This window comes from Equus caballus, chromosome 6 (assembly GCF_041296265.1).
Source record: "Equus caballus isolate H_3958 breed thoroughbred chromosome 6, TB-T2T, whole genome shotgun sequence".
NCBI classification, from domain to species: Eukaryota; Metazoa; Chordata; class Mammalia; order Perissodactyla; family Equidae; genus Equus; species Equus caballus.
In genome coordinates, this window is record NC_091689.1 from 46,609,167 (window position 1) to 46,631,456 (window position 22,290).

Below are 22,290 nucleotides of genomic sequence, written 5' to 3' on the forward strand. Positions count from 1 at the left end.
AGTCAATGTAGCACTGAAATGTTGCCGCAGATAAATCTGCACATGGCCACCTCCGGTGCATTCATCTTAGGATAATCTAATTCTGAATTTGCGGGCCTGCTGCTCCGTCAGACGGAGAACGTCCAGGGGCAGGAACTCTGTACCACTCTTTCCGTTCCCAGGGTTTGGCCCACGGAAGGGGTTCAACAAAGGGACTTTGAAGGATAAAGGATCCAGGTGCAGATAATCAAATGCTGATGGTAGTAACAAAGACCCCACCACCACCACCACCACCACCCCCGGTGGGTGCACTGTCCCCTGGAAGGCGCTGGAACGAGGGGGGCTCCGCGGAGCTCCCCTTCCCCCAGGGGCACATACTCAGGCGTGGGTTGAGGCTGCACGGATCGCTGTGCTGTTTCTGCAGGTCTTCGCAGTCCGCGCGCAGCTTCCAGGAGTTCCCGAAGGCCTCCACCAGGGCCTCCACCAGGCCCGCGGGCGTGAGGAAGTCGTCGCCCTTGTTGCCGTTGTAGTTCCCGCACAGGCCGCAGGTCTTCCCGGCGTAGAGGGGGGACAGCTGCGGGGAGGGGAGAGCACCTTGGAGCAGCTGCCGCCAAGCAGCAAGTGTTTCCTTTCACTAATGAGACGGTTTTAATCAAAAAAGCTCCCTGGGTGACAAATAGATATGAATTTAATAAATCGTAGCTAAGCCCCAGGCTGCAGAAGAGGAAAGAAGCTAACTGCCTATCAGTTTGCCGCCAGCAACCTCCCTGCTCTTAAATCAGTCAGAGACCTGTCATGTGGGAAGGGATTTCAGGAATCATCCAGTCGCTCAGAGATGGAGACACTGAGTCCCAGAGAGGGAACGTGACTTGCCTAAGGTCACAGATGTCGTGGCCCCGTCCAGTGTGCTGTGCAACCCTCGCCTGTCAGAGGAGAGACCCAAGCCAACGGGCCCAGACACCCATGGGAACCAAGTGCAAAGTCCGCATCCCTTTACTGAACACTCACATCGGTCGCACACTCGGGCAAGGCAGGCTGAGTCCGTTAGGGTGCAAGTCCTCTCAGGGCTCACATTTGGTGACAAAGAATAACGCCTTCCTAACTGTCTGAATTTAACTGAGCATCATTGAAGAGAAAAGGCCACCAGCCAACAAGGACTCTAGGGGCTGTGATTGGAGGAGGCGGGGGTCAGTGAGGACTCTGGGGCAGCCTGCTCTTGCAACCAGGAGGGGTACAGGGGCCAAACTCCAGGCCACTGGTACATGGCTTGTTCTCCATCCTTCTGAGCCCAAAGTGCACGTTCAGGGACGACTTGTTGAACAGAGCCTGCCTTTCACACTCTACAGCACCAGCATCTGCTGGTTCTGCTGAGAGGGCCCTGATTCAAAGATGGAGCAGGGGCTGCGACCCCCGAGCCCTGACACCTGTTCTGTGTGTAATGAACGAGGCTGCATGACCCCAGTGTTCTCAGACCTCCCCAGGCTGGGCCTGGGCTCCGTATGGTCATCTCCGGAGCCCCTTCCCGCTTCCAGCTCTGATTTTGCAGGATGCAGGATGAACAATCTAGTGGAAGGTTCTGGACCTATGTAAAGTGTACCCAAGGAAATATCACTGAAAGACAGAGGATGGAGCCCCACTTCCCTGTTTGCTTTACAAATGTCAAGTGCTGCCACATCAAGCGCCAGGCCTGCCCTGACCCGCCCCCCCCCGCCCCCCACCCCTCATTTCAAAAGTAAATCCTCCCCACCCGGCATTTCCTGTCCCTTCTCTGCTTTGTTCATCTGGCCAGGATTTATCATCTTCTCATACGCGATATAATTCACTTGTTGGCCTTGTTTATTGTCTGTCTCCCCTCATTAGAATTTACACTAATTGAGGCGAGGATCCTTGTCTGTTTTGTTTCACTGTTGTGACCTCAGCCTCCTGGATGGTGGCTCTGCACACTCAATAAATATGTGTTGAAGGAACAAATGGTTGAACAAATGATGGGATAAATTTGTGAATGAATGAGGGTCGCCTCTGGACGCAGCTGGAATGCAATGCCAACAGGGTGGGCCAGCCCTGAGCCGAGCAGCAAAGTTGGTGATGAGTCCTTGTTCTCCCGACCCGCACCTCAGCACCCTCACTATCCTCCTCGGTCTCAGACCCTGAGTGCGCTCCTGCTCCCCAAGTCCCCTCCCATCCACCCCCAGGACTGCCCACCATCCCCCACCCCCTCAGACTGTATCTTCTTCCATCCCCTTGGCTCCTCTCACAGGTGGGCTTGCCCGGGGTTAGAAGGCTGGACCACGGACCCCAGGCGGGGCTGGCCACGGGCCCTACTTGTCCCGAGATGGGGACTTGGAGAACGCACTTGGTATTTGAAATGAGCCTCAGCTCAGTGACACCTCTGATGAAGTGAGGACTGTCAGTGGGTCTTTTCTACACGGCTCTGCCTGAGGCCCAGCTGGGCCCACATCACAGCCAGCAGAGCCCCGCTGCCTGGACCGCCCGGCCCCGCTAGGACAGGGCGTCCCTTCCTCGCCCGGGACGGGGAGGAGACCAGAGGCTGCTGGCAGCGCCTCACCCAGCCTCCTCTCAGGTGAATGTGCTCGCTCTGCTTCTCCCCGGGTCCTGGTTCCAGCTGGTGTCCTCCACTTGGCAGACCCCACAAACCCCAGGAGCCAGCATGACCGCACACCCCACCTCTCACCCCATCCACAATGCTCCCTCCCCCCCCCAGACCCCCAAACATTAGGACATTCCTACAGGCCACGAGGTCATCTGACCGTGTCCTGAATCGTGACCAAGGAAATCCTCTTCTTGTTAGCTACACTGACCAAGCCTGCCCCCAGAGCTAACCCGACGTCACATTCCCACGAGAAGAAGTCTCCCCTTCTCTCCTCAGAAGAGACAAAGGATGGGGGGACCCGAGGAGGAGGACAAGGGCCGCCCAGGATGAGGCGGCACGGGCTGCCAGCTGAGGGGAGAACCGCGGGTCTAATGGCTGATGGGGGCACCTCCCTCGAAGACGGGGGTGCAGGAGGTGACATCAGACAGGAATCAGGAGGCCTGAGTCCTGGCCCTCACTCTAACCGTGTGACCCTGAGACCCGGGGCAAGTCACGTTCTTGCTCCTGAAATGATGGGCCCTCATTTCCAGCTCTCCGTGAGGGGTTGACAAGAAGACCTGCAAGACCTTCATGCTGTACGGTTAGAGGTCATAATGTTTGTTTTTTGTAAAAGAAAAAAGGTCATTTATTTGGAACTCGGGCAAGGACTGTAACACAAGAAAAAGAACATGACATCATGAGGATGGAGGAACCCAGGGTCTCATCAGGGACACCCATCACAGGATTCTACCAAGGACCCTGTGGACCAGTGAACCCCGGGACACGAGAGGGGGACTCTCCAGCGATCCTAGGGATGATCTCGGGCAGTGGTTCTCAAAGTGTGGTCTTGGGCCCCGCGGTGGGTCCCTGAGGCCCCTTCAAGGGGTCGGCGAGGCCAAGACTATTTTCATAATAATACGAAGACGTTATTGGCTTTTTCCCTCTTCTTCTCTTACAAGTGTGCGGTGGAATTTTCCAGCAGCTACATGACATATAATATTGTAAAAGATTGAAGGCAGAAGTAGCTGTGAGACTCCAGCTGTCTGCTATTAAGCCAGCTATTAAAGAAATTGGCAGAAATGTAAAACAATGGTATTCTTCTCACTACTTATTTTTGTTTTGGGAAACATAATTATTCTCAGAAAAAATGTTGTTTATATTAATGGGTAGTGTGTTGTTACTGTTATTTTAAAATGAATTAATAAATACATATTTTAGATGTCTCTGATTTAATTTCTAACCTAGTAAATATGGGTAGGTATAATCTTCATAGGAGATCTGGAGTTTTCAATCGTTTTTAAGAGTGCAGAGACATACAAAGACCAAAAAGTGAGAGGCCGTGGTCTAGTGGGGAGGACGTCGGGCAGAGAGCTGACCTGGCTCTGCCGCCAGTCAGGTGTGTCGGGCTGGGCACGTCCCCACCCCCCTGAGCCTCAGATGCTTTGTTTATAAAGCGGCAGTGATAATGTCTGCACTGCTCACCTGCCAGGGAAATTTCCACAGGAAAAAAGTGTACGGCAGCCCTGTGAAGTATACGGATCGCTATCCAAATGTGACTCCAGGCCACAGAGGCAAGGGGATGTGGTCCACAGTCAGCAGAGGCCTGGGAACCAGGGAAGGGACGTGGCAGCCCTGTCACAGGCAGCAGGGCGGATTTGTCCCCCAGGGTGCACCACCCGGTCTCACTGTGAGTCCCAATCTGGCTCTTCCCTTGCCACCCACAGTGGGCATCCCGGGGGACACCCCCTGCTCCAGGCCCTGTGGCAGCAAGGAAGCGGGCAGCAAGTCTGCCACCATCCCAGCCTGCAGGAACCCACCCCATCTGGAAGCCCCAGAAGTGAGAACCCCCAGGCAAACAAGGGGCTTCCAGACAGCAAACACCAGCTTCCTGTAAACAAGAGGGGCCTGTTCCTTAGTCTGGGGGCGTGTGGTCTGGGGAGAAAGGAATTCTTCTCCCACCGCACCAGCCACTCTGCCCAGAGCACAAGGGGCGCTTTGTAAGGGCGGCTGCAGGGAGGCGGCGCTGGGGAGGGGACCTACCTTCACCAGCAGCCTCCCACGGCCATCCCAGTCCATCTGCAGGTCCTCCCCGTAGCTGAGGCGCACAGAGCCCATCACCGTGTGCTGGATGCGGAGGTCACCTGGAACCCATCAGGCATGGGATTTAGGCTGAGAAGGGGAAAGGGGGAGGGTAGGCAGGCAGATATATCCTGGGGAGAAATGGGATATCTCACAAAGGACTGCAGCACTGAACAGCAAGGAGTTAGAGGGCAGATGGGAACCTCCATGAGGCTTTTGGGGGTCTCAGGAGGAAGGGCTCCCCAGGAAGGAGCCCCCTACCCCTGCTGTAGCTTGCCATTCCCCATACTGCCACAAGAGGGCGGCAGAGCTCCTGCATCCTTAGCTTGGCTGGTGCCCTGAGGTCAAGGGATCTGTGTCCCACTGAACCCCGATTCCACAGCATCTCCAGCCCCACTGCTATCGCACATCACTTCCAGAATGAGTTACTCAGTCCTCACGGCCGAGCAACGCCGTTTGCAAAGCCGAATACAGCAGTCCCCGCTGGAGATGAGGTAGGAGGCATGCCTTCTGCCTGGAGGGAGGAATCATCTCACGGGAAGACCCACACAGCATTAGACACACACAGACATGCTGTGTGTTCACTAGCGCAAGTCCACCTGCAGTGTGCAATGTCAGGATAACGGGCCACAGGTGCCTGGCGGTCCCAGAGAAGAGGAGGGGAGGGTTCGAAGGGCACTTTGAGGGTGAAGGTGGGGATTATGCTATGCAGAACCTGTGGTACAACCTGGCAAAGGGAGGTCCTTCCCACAGGTCACAGGGTCACCTGGCTTTGCCCCAGTGACATCCTCTGGTCTGACCTATGACCAGCCACCCCTGCAACCTCTCAGCATCAGCCTCTGCTCCTTTCCCACCTCAAAGTAAAACCAGAACCACCATGCTCAACCCTTGCCTCACTCCTTTGGCTCAAGCCAAGTGAAAATCGTCTTCGTTCCCTTTTCCCATCTAGGCTCTCTCTCACGCCTGGAGCAGCCTCCTAGTCCCCAGGCATCCAGTCAGCTTCCTCTGCTCGTCTTCCTCCTCCAGGAAGCCTTCCTTTCTTACAGATATGCATGCCAAGGATACCCAGCCTGCCCTCCAAAGATAGCTCTCCCTCACATTCCATAGAAGAGGTGGGCAACAGGCACTGCTGAGGGGTGGGGGCACAGGTGGTGAGCTGGACCAGCCCTATGCCTGGTGGAGGAGGATGGGCCTACCTTGTAGGAGGGGGATCTGGACGTCCTGGCCATCCATGGCAACTCCTCCACCGTGCTTCAGCCTCACGAGGCTGTTGTGCGGGCTGGGCAGGCGGATGGTGACGGAGCGGGTGCAGACAGCATCGGGGTCGTCGGCACACTGCCAAGAGGGGCCCGCAGAGTGACGTCACCACACCCCCAGCCAGCCCAGAACCCCAGCCCAGCGCCCATTTACTTGAGAAAGACCCCAGCCCCAGATGGCCTCTGGTCTCTCACGCAGAACAAGTGCATTCTCACAGAAGGACCTCTGAATGGGGCGCCTGGAGGTTCCAACCAAAAGAACCCGAGCCCGGCCCTCACCCCTGCCCATCTTCCTGTGTCTCCCACCCCCTTTCCCACCCCGGGCTGCTCTTTTCTAAGGGACTCCAGGCCTCCAGCTCATCTTCTTGTTCCTGGTGCTTCTTGTTCCAAAGGGAATCAGGGACTTCATCCTCGGGGCCTGTGCTCTCTATCTACCTGTTGCTCCGTTCCCCAGGGAAAGGAGTGCACACGTGCACCTCAGCAGCTCAGTTAAGGAGACAGACCCTCTTTGTCCCCACCCCGGTCACCCCCAGCTCCAAACAGCAGAGGTTTAGCCATAGGGACAATAGACTAGAGCTGAAGGGGCTGCTTCTCCTGGGTGTGGAGCTGAGGCCCCTGAGTGTGCATCATGGGTGGCAGGACGCCTTCTACCTCATCCAGGGATAGAGGATGGGCTGGGTTTCCGGAAGAATGAGGGCTAACTGAAGTCTGGAAGAAGGGGCCTCCCTGCTACGCAGGAAGGAGCTGCCCATGCTGCCCCAGGGAGCTCCCTCTCACCCTGGCTGCGGCCAGCTCCTCGAGCTGCCTCCTGCTCGGCCGGCCGGCAGAGCTCACCTGGACGGTCTCTATGACGATGGAGAAGGAGTGGTCCTGGCAGTCTCGGGCCAGCAGGTACTGGCAGACCCCACTGAAGGTGAAGTATCTGTTGTCAAAGCTCTTGAAGTGGGATTGTCCTGTGACGAGACATTCCCCTGGAGGGACACAGAAAGGGGGAAGGACGGGAGGAGGTGAGGAGGTCTCCTGGGGGCAGCAAAGGAGGAACGCATGGAGGAGCTGAGGCCCTCTCACCAACACGCCACAGACGTCCTTTCCCCACACTGGTCTAGAAACGTCTGCTACAGGAGGACCCCAAGTCAGGCGCCACTCCTCAAACTGTGAGAGGTCAGAGCTGGATCACTCAGTTCAACCCTCATTTTACTGACGGGGCAACTAAGGGATGTGCCAGAGCCACACCCAGCCGGTGGTGGAGCCTGGACCAGAACCTGCAGCTCCTGGCTCACGGTTCGCTCGGCTCCCAGCCTTCCCCACGGCTGCTCCCATGGGTCTGGCTCCGAGGGGTCAGGCGCGAGGAGCTTGCAGAGTGTTCAGTCCAGGGAGAGCCCTGCCCCGCACCAGCACTGTGGGGGTTCCTGGACGCAGCCCACCAGGGAGAGCCCTGCAGGCGAGCGGGCAGAAGGGCACCCAGAGGGATGATGACGGAGAGGTGAGGCAGGGAGCTCTCTGAGCTCGGCAGTGAAGAGGTTGCAACCCCATCCTCACCCCCTCAGCTGAGGGGTGGCTCTAAGGCCTCCCCATGGGCAAGTCGATGCTGTGACTTCAGTTGGGGCCAATGAGGGGCCAAGAGGCCATCTGTCCATGATCTCACCACCGCCCAGGCCAGCTCCCCAGCCCAGGCTGACACATCTGTGGGGGTGTGAGGACTCCCCTTCGTCTCCCAGCTGCCCAGGGCCCTCAACTCACCCCTCACCCAACCACCACTCCATCCTCCCCCAGGCGCCAGCCCAGGCCCCCTACTGCTGGCCCAATGCACCTGGGCCCAGAGCTCACACATCCTGGGAAGCACCCATGAGGCGGGCTGTCTGCCAACATCTCCAGTGATTCCCCGTCAGCCCCACCCCAGCTCAGGGCAACCCCATCGCCAGGGCTCACAATGGACCCATTGAAGCTGAAACAGGCATCTGGATCCCTTCCAACCTCCCTTTACGTATTTCCTCTCATCTTTGCCTTCTACTCCATAGAAAAACAAATATGTACACACACCACGGCTGTCTCTAAGTAGAGGGCCCTCCGCCCCGACTCAACTCCTGACCTCCAAACAGCACAGACATCTTGTCCCAGCTCTAATCCCCCAGAAGGGGCCTACAGCCAGTCCCACCTAGGCCCAACTCCAGGTCCTGATGCCGGGCCCTGCCACACAGTCAGGGGTCCCCAAAGGCCACAGGGAGATCCCAGCTTCCCATCCGTCAAAGCCAAGCCACACAGGCCCCCACTGCCTCCCACCTCATGCCCATACTTGCCCCAAAAAGCACCGCCGGCACAGTCAGGGGCCAGACCAGACCTCATAGCTCTGGATCCAGGCATGGCCCTGTCTCTGGCATGTGTCAGAAGGCGGGGGTGGGGCTGAGTAGCCCCAGGTTATGGTGAGTGTCTCTCTGCTTGGTCCCAAGGGCAGCTGACCCCTTCAAGGATGGCATCGGCCAGGAGAGCATGCTCAGCCCAGAAGAAATTAGGAAGAAGTAGGGAGGACCCAGATCATTCTATTAGCATCACCTTCCATGATAATAAGAAATATGGAGTTGGTCTTTGTCTCTGATTCCTGACACAGAGCTTCTAAAACCCTTGGAATTTCTTGGCTGACAGTATCTTTCGTTCTAATGAAGCCACTCTTGATGGGTCCCCAGATAGCTTCAGGATGGCAGTGCTCACCAGAAAGAAAAGGCATGACCAGAGGACTGGCACTTCCAGCCCCATCCCCCAACCTCCAGCGGGGGCAGAGCGGCCAGAGATTGAGTGAGTGATTGATCACGCCTACAAAATAAAACCTCCATAAAAACCCCTAAACAACAGGGTTTGGAGAGCTTCCTGGATGGTGAACATATCTACATGTTCACCGTGAGGTTCATCCTCCCCAGGAGGGTGGTACATCCCGACTCCACGGGGACAGAAGCTCCTGCACTCAGGACCCTTCGTGGACCTCTTCATCTGGTGGCTCACTTGTATCCTTTACAATATCCTTGATGATAAACCCGTAATAGTGAGTAAAGTGTTTGCCTGAGTTCTGTGAGCCGTTCTAGCAAACTGTCAACCTAAAGAGGGCATTGTGGGAACCCCCAACTTGTAGCCAAGTCAGAGAGAAGTGGGTACCCTGGGGCCCAATACTTGTGATTGGTATCTGAGGTGCAGGCAGTCTCGTGGGGTCTACACTAACTCCAGGAAGTGCCAGAATGAATTGAATTGCAGGACACTCGGTTGGTATCCAGAAAGTCAGAGAAAAAAAAACCCACGTCTTTGAGTTTGGGGTCAGAAGTGTTGTGAGTAAAAATAGATCATGCCTTCCCACTGCATGGCCCTCCGAGAGGGGCAGGAGTGAGGGGTCACTGTCTGTGGAAGTCAGAACAGAACGGGCAATGAGGTGGGGGCCAGAGTCACCGCTGACTGTGAATGTGCTGGAGCCCAACGCCGCTGATGTCACAGGAAAGCCTTCTTCTGATGGCCGTTTCTCAGAACCCACTATCATTCTATAAACAGAGTGAGGTGGCCCTTTGTGTCAAATGTCTTGACCCATCTGCAGTAAAATAGGTGGGAGTTCTTCCCCCAACCTTCCTCTGTTTTCTCAAGAGCACTCTTATCTGAGTAAGAAGTTGGACTCCCATTATCTTTGACAATGCCCAGGAAAAGACAGGTCAACGAGAAAATGTGCGAACATTCGAAAGCAAAACTTTCAGGGCTGGAATCTAATCCTCCGATCTGATTTCCTGCTCTGCCCCTCATTGGTCTGTGTTCCAAAGTTCCTCAGGAATCAGAAGTCTAAATATTATATTTAGCTTATCTCCCTGGTACAATTGAGGGATGGAGCTGCAAGCACAGGAAACCCAGGAACGTGGATGGGTGAGCTGCTGGGTTGCAGTTGGCTCCGGGAGCTGGAACAGTAGCCAGAACGATGGGCCACATGACAGTGCTCACCCATCGTCTGGCCAGAGAGGGAACCCAGGACGTTCCCAGTCAGTCGGTTGATCAGCTAAAGGCAGCCCCCAACAAAGAGCTGGCCCACCACCAGACACAGCAAGTGGGCAGTAAAAGTTTGATGAATGAATGAAAAGCAGGTAATTCTTAAAATAGCATGAAAAGCACAACAGCTAGAAGTTAAACAGATCCACTCCTACATGAATAAAGATCTCTCTCAACTGATGGAAACACATTACCTCTTCTGCACAAACACTGTGTTGGCAGTGAGTGGGTCCTGATGGGGCTGCTCTGCTCGGCTCCTTTGCTGCCGTCCTTCTCCACGTGGCTGCAGAAACGCCAGCCCACAGGCCTAGAGCAGAGCAACTCAGACTTCCTCCCGACGTAAATTTTCACCAACGCCTGCCTCTAAATCACAGTAACGTAATCTCCACCAAATATGCGAGATGCATTGCCAAGTGCTCCATGGGAACCACTGCATTTCCTGCTCCCGTGAGGTGGTCGCTGTCATCCCCACTTTACAGATGAGGAAACTAAAGCACAGAGAAACTCTCGCCCAAGGCCCCAAAGTGGTCAAACAGGACGTGGGCATTCTGTCCGCCTCCAGAGCCCAGAGCACTTGACACAACCCAGCACTGCCTCATGGGGGGCTCCTGCAGCTTCTCATAAGCCAAATCTTTAAGGCCAAGCCTCATGTCATCCCGATCCTGGGCACATGTGCCAAGGGGTATAAATACAACTGGGTCTGGATATGGAGCCTGAGCGGAGGAGAGCCCTGCCTATGAAAGCGGATGCGCTGGCCTGGCCTGAACAAGGTCTGGTGTGACTCCAGAAACCTCACATGGGCCGGGGTGGGCCACGGGAGACTTTCCATGGGCAGGGAGGGTCAGATCCCCCAAGCAAGCCCAGGTCCCTGGAGACATGTCTTCCTGGAGAGGCATCGGCCCTGGTTACTCATCGCTGTCTCTGATAGCCAGGGAAGAGCTTTGTCTTCCTTCCTGGAGGCTTCAGAACAGACAGCTGGAATCCCAAGGTTGAATTACAGGGCTGTGCTAGAATGCATCAGAAATTAGCCCAAACCAAATGAGGAACAAGCTACACCAGACCAGGCAGGTCCTTGGGCCTCCTCCCCACGCCCTGCCCACCCCTCAGCCCGCCAAGCCCGAGGAAGGCTCCAGCTCTCTTACCCTCCTGCCACCCCTGCCCCACCTGCCCCAGCCTCCCCCCACCTCACACCGCCTCTCCCCATTCCAGGTTCCTTTGCGCCTGTGTCCAGTCCTCCTGTTCCTGCTAAATGAAACAGCCGCAGCTGTGAAGATGGAGACAGCTAACACTTATTGAGTGCTTGCTGTGTGCCAGGTAACAACAGCTGCCAAGGGATGCAGATGCTGTCTTCACCCCTATTTTACAGATTAGGAAACTGATGCTGCCAACAATTAAGCAGTTTGCCGCCCAGGTAGTGAGCGGTGGGAAGTGGAATCCCAGCGGGCCACCAAATCCACAGCCCAGGCTCCAGCCCTAAGACTATGTGACCTTTCCACGCTCATAGGATTCGGGCCACTAATGAGAAGCCTTCCACTCACATCTTCCCAGCTCCAGAAAAGTACCTTCTGCACTCTTCTGGCAGGAGTTTGAAATTCTATAACCAGAGCTTTATCTGTTGGAGGAACAGTCCCCGTTAACAGGAACCCTTTCTTCGGCGTTGACCCCAACCAAAAAGTCATTGTCCAATGGGAATTGAACGAGCAGAGCGTCTCTGGGCAGCACGCTTTGCAGAGAAGGGAGGAAAGGCTCAGAGGTACAGAAAGGGAAGTCCCCAGGAAATGGGGAAACCACAGCTTTGCGGGGGGCTGCCCTAACTCCTAACCAGAGGAGAGGTGAGCAGTGAGCAAGGAAAGCCTAAAGTCACAGAAGCTCCACCCCTCCCCATACAGACTGTGCTCCCCCCGGGGAAATTTTCTCCCTCCCACCACCCATACCCAACATCTTCTGTGCTAGGCAGCCTCTAAGATGCCCCGCCATGGTCTCCACCATCTGTATTCATCTCTTTGTATGACGCCGTCACCTGAGTGGAGACTGGACACACTGACTTGTTTCTAGTGAATAAAATACAGGAGAGTGAAGGATGTCACTTCAGAGGTTAGGTTTTCAAAAGACGGTGGCTTCTGTTGGCTGCTCTCCCTCACCCTCTCTGAGGTCACTCACCCTAGAGGAAGCCAGCTGTCGTGTCATGAGGCAGCCCCACAGAGGGGTCCACACGGTGAGGGACCAGGGTCTGCCAACCGTCACATGAATGAGCTTCACAGTGATCCCCTCAGCCCCAGTGGAGCCTTCAGATAAGACCACAGCCCCAGACAGTAGCCTGACTGCCACTTCCTGAGAGACCTTGGGCCAGAAGCTCCCAGCTAACCACACCCAAATTCCTGACATAAGGAAACTCTGAGATGATAAATGTTTGTTGTTTGAAACTACTAAGTTTGGGGGTAAGTTGTTACACAGCAATAGACAACTAATATACTCTCATCTTATTCCGGAGAATCAAAACCCAGCTCTCTATTTATAAGACTCACAATGTCAGCTCCTCCAGGGAATGTGGAGAAGCCCCAGCCTGCTCTTTGTTTTACAACAGAGCCAACTATATACCCTTCCAGAGCCTTCCCATCAGAAGCTTTACCAGCAATGATCATACTGGGGGCATAAGACAGCCCCACTGCCAGCTGAATCATGTCAAGTTGTAGAAATACAGTCATGCACCACGTAATGGCATCTCAGTCAATCACAGACCACACATATATGACAGTGGTCCCATTAGATTAGTACCATACAGCCTATGTGTGTGGTAGGCTATACCATCTAGGTTTGTGTAAGCATACTCTATGATGTTCACACAAAATTGACTAACGACGCATTTCTCTGAACATAGCCCCATCATTAAGTGATGTGTGATGGTATACCTGTTTGCTGTAGGTAGAAATGGATTGGAACACAATAATAAATTAAACTCCAGAACTAGAAAGAGGGTCGAGAGGCTTTGAGTATGCAGAGCAAGAGCTTAGTAGTTTTGTTGACAAAATATCAAATCACCCAGTAGTCCACAGGGTTAGAACTGGTTACGTTCCCATTGAGGCATGAAGAAAATTTCTTGCATCCTTAGCAAAGCTATCTTCTATATTTTGAATTGAAGACCAGGGGATTTTATTGTCTCCCCAGACCAAGCATTCCATCATGTACACAGTGTGTATTCAAATAATTGTTGGATGGATGGATGAATGGATGGATGGATGGATGGATGGATGGAGGGAGGGAGGAAGGGTTAGATGAATGGATGGATGGAGGGAAGAGGGAAGATGGATGGATGGATGGATGGATGGATGGATGGATGGATAGAGGGATGAATGGAGGGAAGACCCTCCCTATAGAAAGTGGTTGTTAAGAATTCCTAATCTGGTAGTCAATCTGACAAAACAAAATAAGTTGAATTCCTAATTCCATTCACTGTGGTTCACAGATCTTATACAACGAGGGTTTATTCTTTAGATATTTCTTTTTTTCACAGGTTAATTGAAGCAACCTCATAGGTCTTTCAAAGGGCTCCTTAGGTCTTTCATAGGGTATGATTATGTTAAATTGGAGCACTGATATCACTTGCAAGAGCAATCTTTTGTCCTTCGTGCTTCCTTCAAGAATTGCGCAGAAGATAAACTAGTTGTCTGGTCATCCTGGGGCTAGACTAATTGATCTAGCTGTAGTGTCCACTTTCCATCTAGTTTCAGAATTTTCCCAGTATAGCAGGCCCTGGGTAAGGTCCAAAGTGACCCTAAAGCCATAGACCCAAAATATGAACCCTGGTATCCAAGCTCAACGCCTCCCAGCCCACCAAAGTCAACATGGCCTCTTGGGACCAAGGGGAGGGGAGCCTGTCGTCTGGTTGTCTGCTTTGCAGTTTTTTATTGCACTCGACTAACATGGGGACCCAAGCAGTAGTGTGGACCCATCCAGTGTGTGAACGGAGGCCAAGCTGGTCTTTAACTAAATGCAGGCCGTCTCCAGACCTCGTGAAGAATGGCTAACACCCTCCTGCAAAGGGACAGATCAAGGCCTCGGAAGGAGAGCTAGTGGAAGGGCAAAAGTAGAAGTCAGGCAGTTGTGACTGAGTCCTTCTCTGTCTCTTAGCAGCTGTGTGACTTTGGGCAAGTCATTTAACCTCTCTGAGTCTGTTTACTCTTTTGTAAAACAAGAATAAATTGTCCCTGCCTCATAGGTTGTTGTGATGAGGTGGTATATGCAAACTGCTTAGCACAGCGCCCAACACATAGCAAATACCACGAGTGACCACAAAGGGGAAACCATCAGGAGAAGCGCTGGGCCCTGGGGCTGAGGCACAAGGGAGCTTCACGGGGGCAAAGTTCGCAGTAAATAGAATAGGGCTAGGGCCAAACAGAGGAGAAAGTGAAGGGCAGGGATTATAAGGCAACTTTTCCTAAACAGATTTTTCCAGGGTATGAACAAGCTAGGGGGAAACATTTGGTGGCCTAATTTTCCTAGCTCTTAGACTATGCCAAGATCTTCATATCAGGCACTCCAGAAAATTCTCACTTCAAGTTTAAAAAATTACCAGGCTCTACTTCCTCTTAATTTTCCAAAGGATTTGCATCATCTTTGTTTAGTCAACCATGACTGTACAGTTCTTACAGCTCATTCAACCTAATCCTCTGCGCAAACAGGTGATGAGAAAAAGACACTAAGACCTTAGCCCAGGTGCATTCTCCCCTTTCAGCAACTGCAGGGCCTCCCCCTGCTGGCCCACCAGCGGTGAGCACAGCTGGTGTCTGAGACCAGAGTTGTGGTCGGGGGTTGTACGCAGCCTGTGCAGAGAGGCCACCTTCTCCGTGCCTTGACGTGTGGCCCTCCCGGTCTTGCAAGGGAGGACCTGCCTCTCCACTCAGAGCAGGGAGGGAATGACCGAAAGATCCCCTACCTGGGCACTCTTCGTTGCTGCAGATCCACAGGCTATTCCGGCAAATGCTGTTGGGGAGAGAAGCACAGGTCATGGGTAGTTCTGCAAACACAGAGACACGAGGGGTTTAGAGCTCATCACAGGTACACAGCCCCCAAAGGAAGGGATCTGAGAGAGGAAGGAGCTTATGCTAGAGGCGTCTTCATGAGGTTAAAGGTGTACCAGCCAGGGCTTGGCCACAGAGGAATTGTAGAGATAGTGCCAAGGGGATGAAACCCTGACAGAGATAGAAGAAAAAACCCTAGAGGATCCACTGCCCCTGAAAATCCACCCAGGCACTAAGCAGGCAAACTCCTACACACACACAGCTGGGGCAGAGAGGGAGGGAGGGCTGCAGAGAGGGTCACACCCAGAACCACGCTGGGCAGCCCACGGAGACTCCTGGAAGACTGCAACAGGAAAGACAGCAGAGGCAAGAGGTCTGGAGATGAAGCGAGAAGTTCTTTCCTCATGTGCAAGGCACGGCAAAGTTAGCCAGAGGAAACTTCCAGAGGAGCTTCTTGAGGAAATGCCTTGAACTAAGCAGCCCTGGCCAACTGCAAAGAGCCATGGAGGGCAGCCTGCTGAGCCCCGGCTGGGCACAGCTGCCTCCTTCCACCCAGTAGTTAAACGATCTCAAGGAGAGAAGAATCGCATGTGGCTTGGTGACCTTCATATAGTCCCTGTTCAGGGAGAGAGAGTCATCTATCAAAGCACAGTGTGAGAGGAAAGCTAGAGACGTTCTGTGCATGTAGAGTCCTTCTCTCCCTGACCCTCCACCTCCCCTGGGCGTATCTGTAATGTAATTCTTGCTCCCTATCATTGATTTCCACACTCCTCCCCAAACCACCCCCCATCTCAACCTCTTCGCCCTCAGCCCAGGCCAGCTCCTGTTCCACCTGCCGCCACCTCTGCTGCCCCAGCTTCCCCTCCCAGGAGCTGAAGGAGCCCCTGGCAGCTCGCCCAGACCACACCGCGCAGCCCCAATTACCAGGTGTTGCAGTCTTGTGAGAGGGAGGCGCCTGGAGGATACCGTTTCCCAGAATGCACACAGGGACACTCAGCACTTTCCACGCAGCGGCCTTCATCAAGGAGCTGTCCCTCTGGGGTCAAGGGCATTGAGGCAAAGACTCAGCCTTGTCATCAAGATTACTCAACTCACAACTCTAGAATCCCCATGGGTGATCGTTATTTAGGGCTCCTTCCAGGAAGTTCAAAGAACTGGTTGCGTGACGTTCACCTTTCACATTAGTGCCACATGAGGGAGGGAATTGTTAGTCCCCGCTCTACCGGTGAAGAAATGAGGGAGAGACTTTTGTTCAAGGTCTTGCAGTAGGGAAGCCGTGAGTCTAGGCCGAGGGCTTCTTCCAGGAAGCACAGGGAACTTGTGGGACGTTTCCCTTTCACATTAATGCCATGGGAGAGAGGGGGAAGATTATTCACCTCCATTCCACAGATGAGGAAATGCAGGCAAGAGTTTAGTGCAAGGTCTTCCAGGAGGGAAGGCATGAGTCGAAACGCACAGGACTCACCCTCAATAATTAAACAGACTTTTTCACCAAAAGCTCACAAAGTCTCTCCCGAGAAAGACATTCCAGTGCAAAGCTCCTCTTCAGCTGAGCTCTCATGGCAAACCCAGGAAACGTTTTAAAACATCTTTCTCCCAGACCAGTTCCCTGACACTCAACTAAGAAAACAAAGCCGCAGCTCAGATGGGGACCTGTGCTCCCCAGACAAACCTACTGTTGGAGCCCAGACCATCCTTCTATTCCTTAGTCACACGTGATTTCATGGATACAGTACACACAACAGGAAAACGTAAATTAAAAATAAATACGAGCTCAATCCTGATCCCTCTGTACAAAGACTTTTAAAAAAGAAATAAAAGCCCTCTGATTTCAGCAAAGGGGAATAAACACAAGTGGCCTTCATCTGGCTTCCCCAAGCCAAGGGCACTGGCAAGGTCTCAGATCTGTAAATAAAGTGGGAAGTTCATTACCAGGGCAGCTGCAGCCATCTACGCATTGCTCCTGACACACTTCATTGATGTGAAGGCTCTGGCAGGTTCTGGTGCAAGGGGACACACACTCCTTGTACTCCATGCCAGCAGGGCAGGCCGGTCCTGAAACAGAAAACCAGTGGTCCCTCCAGGGCAGCTCGCTCCAGGGCAGCATGTCACCAGCCACGCTGTACACAGAGCCTCCGTGCCCTCTTTGTCCTCTGTCTTCAGGGCCCCAGGGGCCATCTCCACCCCAATGGCACCCCAATGGCCAACATCCCCTCCAAGGCCGCCCCACCCAACCTCCCCTCCCCTGAAAGAACATCTTCCAGCTCAAGAAGCCCTGACTAAGACTCAGTGGGGTCCCCTGGACCACCACCCCTTCCCCTTGGTCATCTGCTCTTCGTGAACAACCTGCATGTTTTTGCTCCTCTCTCCTCTGTCTCTTTCACCTAAAACCCTCTCCAGGTGATACCAAACTCTGCTGGGCTGAAAATGAATGGCCTCCTGGGACCAAGCAGGGGGTGATAGTGTCCTCCATCACATCCCTGCTCTTAAGGGCTCCTCTTCCTGATGAGATTGGCCCCTGTCAAATGCCCCACCCGGCGCGGGGCACACTCCTTCACGCCTACTTTCCCCGCACGGTGACAGTCATCCCGTATTTAATCCCACTGTGGAACAGGACTGCCTTCAGAGCTTATCACCTCAGCATCTGTGCTCCCTGCTGGCCTCGCTCCCTGGGGTCAAGGACTGACTCTCCTCTCCCTCTCCACCCCGGGGCCGACTGACGCTCAGGCCATCTGAAGGACCGGAACATGCCAACCCTCTTTACTGGGCTTCACAACACCAAACAAGTGCCCCAACCCCCTCTCCTCCAAGACACCTCAGGTACTCCTGACCCCACCTTCAAAAACCAAAAAAACAGCCACTCAGCCTTACAGAGGAGAACCCAGCTGCTAATAACCACCCTTCTCACACCCCCAGAGCAAAGATGAAAGCCTCACATTTACAAGCTAAAAAAAACACAAACTGGAAAAGGTGTGCATAGTGTAAACATTTGGCCTGCTCTCCGGTCTCTATCAGTCCAGACGATCTGCAAAATTATTGCAAACTGGCTGTGCATGTACACGTGGAAGGTCTAGAGAGGGAGGAGGCTTCTTGCAAGGTGACCCCGGAAGCTCCACCTTAATCGTGATAATTTGGGGATGATGACAATGACAATGACTAGGATCCATGAGATTAGAAGATCAAAACCACAGGCACCAGGAAGTAAGGGGAAAGGAATGGGGAGCATCATGCCTGGAGGAGAGAAGGTTGGTTTAATGAAAGGGAAGAACTTAACCAAAGCCAGCCCAGATCTCCACGATCACCCCTGGGGACAGGCTGGCCAACTTGCTACTGCTTGTCCAGTCAGACAGGCAGTCAGTGGACATTAAATGATTTGCACAACTGTTGAGATTCTGGTCGGAGGCGGAGCACGTTTTCGAGTCCAGGAGATGGATTTCCTGGGGGAGTCACGGGGAAGCAAGAGAGGAGAAATGACACGGGAAACTTGGCAAGGTCTTTCAAGCCTCTCTCCCATTTTTAAGGGAGGGGACTCCCTCTGCAGGCCAGTGGTCTATGACCAGGTGGCAGAGGGCAGCAGCAGGGCAGGAACCGGGCCCAGGGACGTGGCGGCTTGGCAGGCACTGGCTGGCTGGGGGGTAGGGGATGTGGTAAAGGCACATGAGCGTGACACAGCCCGAAAGCTTCCTGAGTGACACCCCAGAACAGACACCACTCAGCCCCCACCCCAGAGCACCTCCCAGCGGGGAGGAAACCCTGACTTACGGCACGCGCTGTGGTCCGTCCAGCCATACAACACCATCCCCTGCTGGGCGCAGGCCCGCGCATACTCCAGGAGGGCAGCGCAAGAGCACTGCAGCCCCTGGGCACACGGGCACAGCGCCTTCTCACACAGGGCCACGAAAGGTTCAGGGTCCACCAGCGGGTGGCAGCGGGCAAACACCGAGACAGTCTTCAGAAGTTGGCACTGCTCCCACATGTCCTGCAGGAACGAGATGCTACCTCAGCAAAGGCGCAGCCAGGCGGCCCTGGCTCCTGGGTGCATTCGCATAGTGTCTCCCTGAGGGTGGCGCTGTGGAGACCTAGCCCTGCCTGGAAACCAAGGATGCCCCGCACACCGAGACGGTGTGGGGCTCCCAGTAGGTGCTTATCAACATTTGTCCAATTAAACAGTCCATCCTCAAAGGAAAGCTACTGGACTCCTGCTAGGGGAAACGGACCGACACTAAGCTATGTCCCAGAGCCCTGGAAATGCAGAGTGCAAGGCCCTGGGACTGCCCGCGGCGCAGGCAGCATCCTCTGAAGGGAAAGAGCAGAGAGAAGAGTGAAAGGAGTGCTGGACTTGGAGCTCACCGGAACTCCGCAGGGCCCAGGTATGCTGACCAGCACCTGTTCTGCACTGACCTGGTCACCTCCCCTCCCTGACCTCGGTCTGCTCCACTATAAACAAGGAGGTGGGACAGGAGTTTGACGAAGTCGAGATCCCCGGGCCTTGCCAGAGACTTAACCTCGGTCCGTTGCGGGTGCTGTTCAGCAATACATTTTTTTCACACATTCCCGAGGTGATTCCCGGGACCAGTTCGGACCAGTTCCCATCAGCAAAAGACATGCTAGGATCCTACGAAATGTCCCGGAGACACTGCCAGGCGATGGCTATCTGGGGGTATTTCCGCTTTGTTGATACCCTCAACTCAATAACGCAAGGCAGGTTTGGAATTGTTGTCACTGATCACTCCTGTAACACGGTAGTATAAACACTCCTCTGTGTTGTATTTGTAAACATCTCTGCATTCTGTGCTTTAATGATGCTAAATGCACATCTTTTTCACAGTTTAACATCTCAAAAACTGGGGCGCATCTTACAATCACAGCTTTAATTGGCAGCTTTTTCCTTCTTAGTGATACATGGAGCAAGGACGTGTCTTAGAATCGTCAATGTCTTGGATCTGACACAATCCAGTATTGTCGCTATAAGTGATCCCCAGTGGCTGCATTGGTTCCTTCATGCAGAGGCATGCTCTCCAACCGGAGGCCAGCAGTTAGTGAAAGGACTTCAGACAAAAAGAAAGACGAGAGTATCTCAACAGAGGGCTGAGTCCTGAAGGGGAAACCTGAGCAAATCAGTGTTCGTAAAGGGGACAGTGAGAAAAAAAAGAAGACAGAAATGACCAGTTTTGAGGAGAGGGAAATCCAGTCTGCTGGAACTGTACAAAGTACAGCCAGAGCAAGCCAGGAACCAGCCGGTGGAGCTCGTCTTTTGTGGCACCACAGAAAGCCTAGGGGAATGGAAACCTCACCCAGGGCTGCTCACCATCCACAAGAACCAGCCGGCAGCACCAGGGACGTGCTGTGGTCCCAGGGACATCCCTGTCCTGCCCACTGGGACCCTGCCCCCCGCCCAGGCTGCACAGATTCTGCCATCAGAACCAGGCAGGCAGGGCAGAAGGCTACAGCCGCACCTTGATCATCGCAGGCCCTGGGGGGATCCAGGGCAGGTCTAGGGCCCAGCAGGCCCAAGAAGTTGGGCACGGCTGGTTCCCTCTGTGACTCAGAAAAGCAGCAGCCGCCCAGGCCGCTGCACTGCAGATCCGCAGCTGGCCGACTCCCGGGCGAGCACGGTTAGCAGCTCTGCACACTGGGAGCAGACTGCTGAGAGCAGCACTCCCTCGGTGACCCGCCCTGCTGAGTGACCCCTCTGGGTTGGAGACTCCACACCTAAAGTGAATTAGAGAAGAAGTACAGGCTTAAGCCCAGCTCTGCCACTTCCTGGCGGTGGGGACTGAGGCAGATCTCCTCCTCTTGTTGGAGAAGGGTGTCCTTGAGTGAATGGGGACAATAGCAACAGGCACAGCCTCGTGGGTGGTGTGAAGATGCACAGAGCCTGGCGCCAAGCATGAATGGGGCCAAGTGGATGAATGAAGACTGCTGTCACAGGTACCGTGACCAGTGAGGTCTCAGGTGATGACACCCATCCTTCCATTTGCCATCTTAAGCACTTGACACAGGGGAAACTGAGGGTTCTGAGACAATGCCAGGAGGAGTCCTGCCCTGCACTTGTTGGGACTTCACAGCCCGATCCAAGTTCCGCCCCTTCCACAGGCTAGCTGTGTGACCTTGGGCTGTTGACTTGACCCCTCCTCCTCTGTAGAATGGGGCTAATACTGACAGTGCCTACCTGAAAAGACTGAAGTGAAGATGGAATGAAATAATGCACATAGAAGGTTTAGCCTAATGAATGGGGACCTCATATCATCATCATCATCATCGATATCCTGGCCACCAGAGAGATCCCTTCCATTGTCCCTCCTGCCATTAGGCTTATTCTCCAGAATGGTGAGCATGTCACCAGTAGGACAGAAGGACACCTTTGTCCCTTTCCCCATCTTGATCTCCCTGGGCTGTACAGGGATGAATGGTTGCCCTGGCAACATTATCAGTTCACTAGGCTCTTGGGGGCTCCATGGTGAATAAAGGGGCTTCTCTTGTTAATCTTTTATTTGGGAGGGTCACACTCCCCCAGGACACAGTAGGTTTCTTTCCAGTGGGGCATGGGTCAGGGTCCCGCTCTTCTTCAGAATAGGTGGGTCTAAAGATCTTCATCGTCACCGGCAAGTTGCGCTGAGGCCAGCGTCTGGTTCTTTCCCTTCTGCCATACCACCTGCCCCATCCCATCAGAAACACCCACAAAGTGAGGTTACTGGACTCCTTGGGGGCAGCTGAGGACATCCCCAAGGGGGCCAGAGGCTTGGGCTCTTGCCTACCTGCTTCCCTACCCACAATTTAGAACCAGAGAATAACTCTAAAAAGGCAATGTTATAGGGTTTTTCTAGTGACTGCTGCCATCACCTGGGCTGTAGGACTGTGGCTTGGAGCAGTCCCTGCACAGGACCAACTCCCTCAGGCACAGGGACCAGGTCGCCAGGGCTCTCCCCAGCAGACCCAGTAGAGCCAGAGGAAAGGAGAGACCCAGGAGCCCAGGTGTCCCCTCCCGTCTCCGAGCAACGGTGGGCAGAGCCCAGCATGGCCTGTCTCCAGCTGGCCCGCATTCATCTTTTTCCTGCTCAGAGGAAAAGTGGGAACAGTGCTCCAGCACATTTTCCGGGAGGTCCCTTGAGGTATTAAATGGTTTATAGAAAGCCTTAGCAAGAAGGGTGTTTTCTGCTTATTTGCCTGCAGGATAGGAGTGGACTTCTGCAGAAACACCACCTCCCTTCTTAGAACAATTCCTTCGGCCTCTACTGTACGCACTTGAAACCTGGCTAGGATTTCTTTCTCAGCAGAGTCAAAAGGAAAAGTCTGTACCCCCATCTTGCCCTCGAGTCTCCCTCTTCTCAGCCTTGGCCTACTAGAGTGATCACAGTCT

At 54.0% G+C, this 22,290-nt stretch overlaps 1 protein-coding gene across 3 annotated transcripts in view; it reads right to left on the reverse strand.

The window, feature by feature from the left end:
• Positions 1-22,290, reverse strand: part of VWF (von Willebrand factor) — a 184,322-nt gene that overhangs the window by 95,042 nt on the left and 66,990 nt on the right. For all 3 annotated transcript variants that reach the window (XM_070269189.1, XM_023642195.2, NM_001242566.1), the window contains 8 exon segments: positions 18,693-18,909; positions 16,863-16,985; positions 15,855-15,966; positions 14,846-14,892; positions 6,739-6,875; positions 5,845-5,983; positions 4,610-4,710; positions 358-553 (listed from right to left, as the gene is read on the reverse strand). In XM_070269189.1, the coding sequence (XP_070125290.1) occupies positions 358-553; positions 4,610-4,710; positions 5,845-5,983; positions 6,739-6,875; positions 14,846-14,892; positions 15,855-15,966; positions 16,863-16,985; positions 18,693-18,909 (1,072 nt within the window).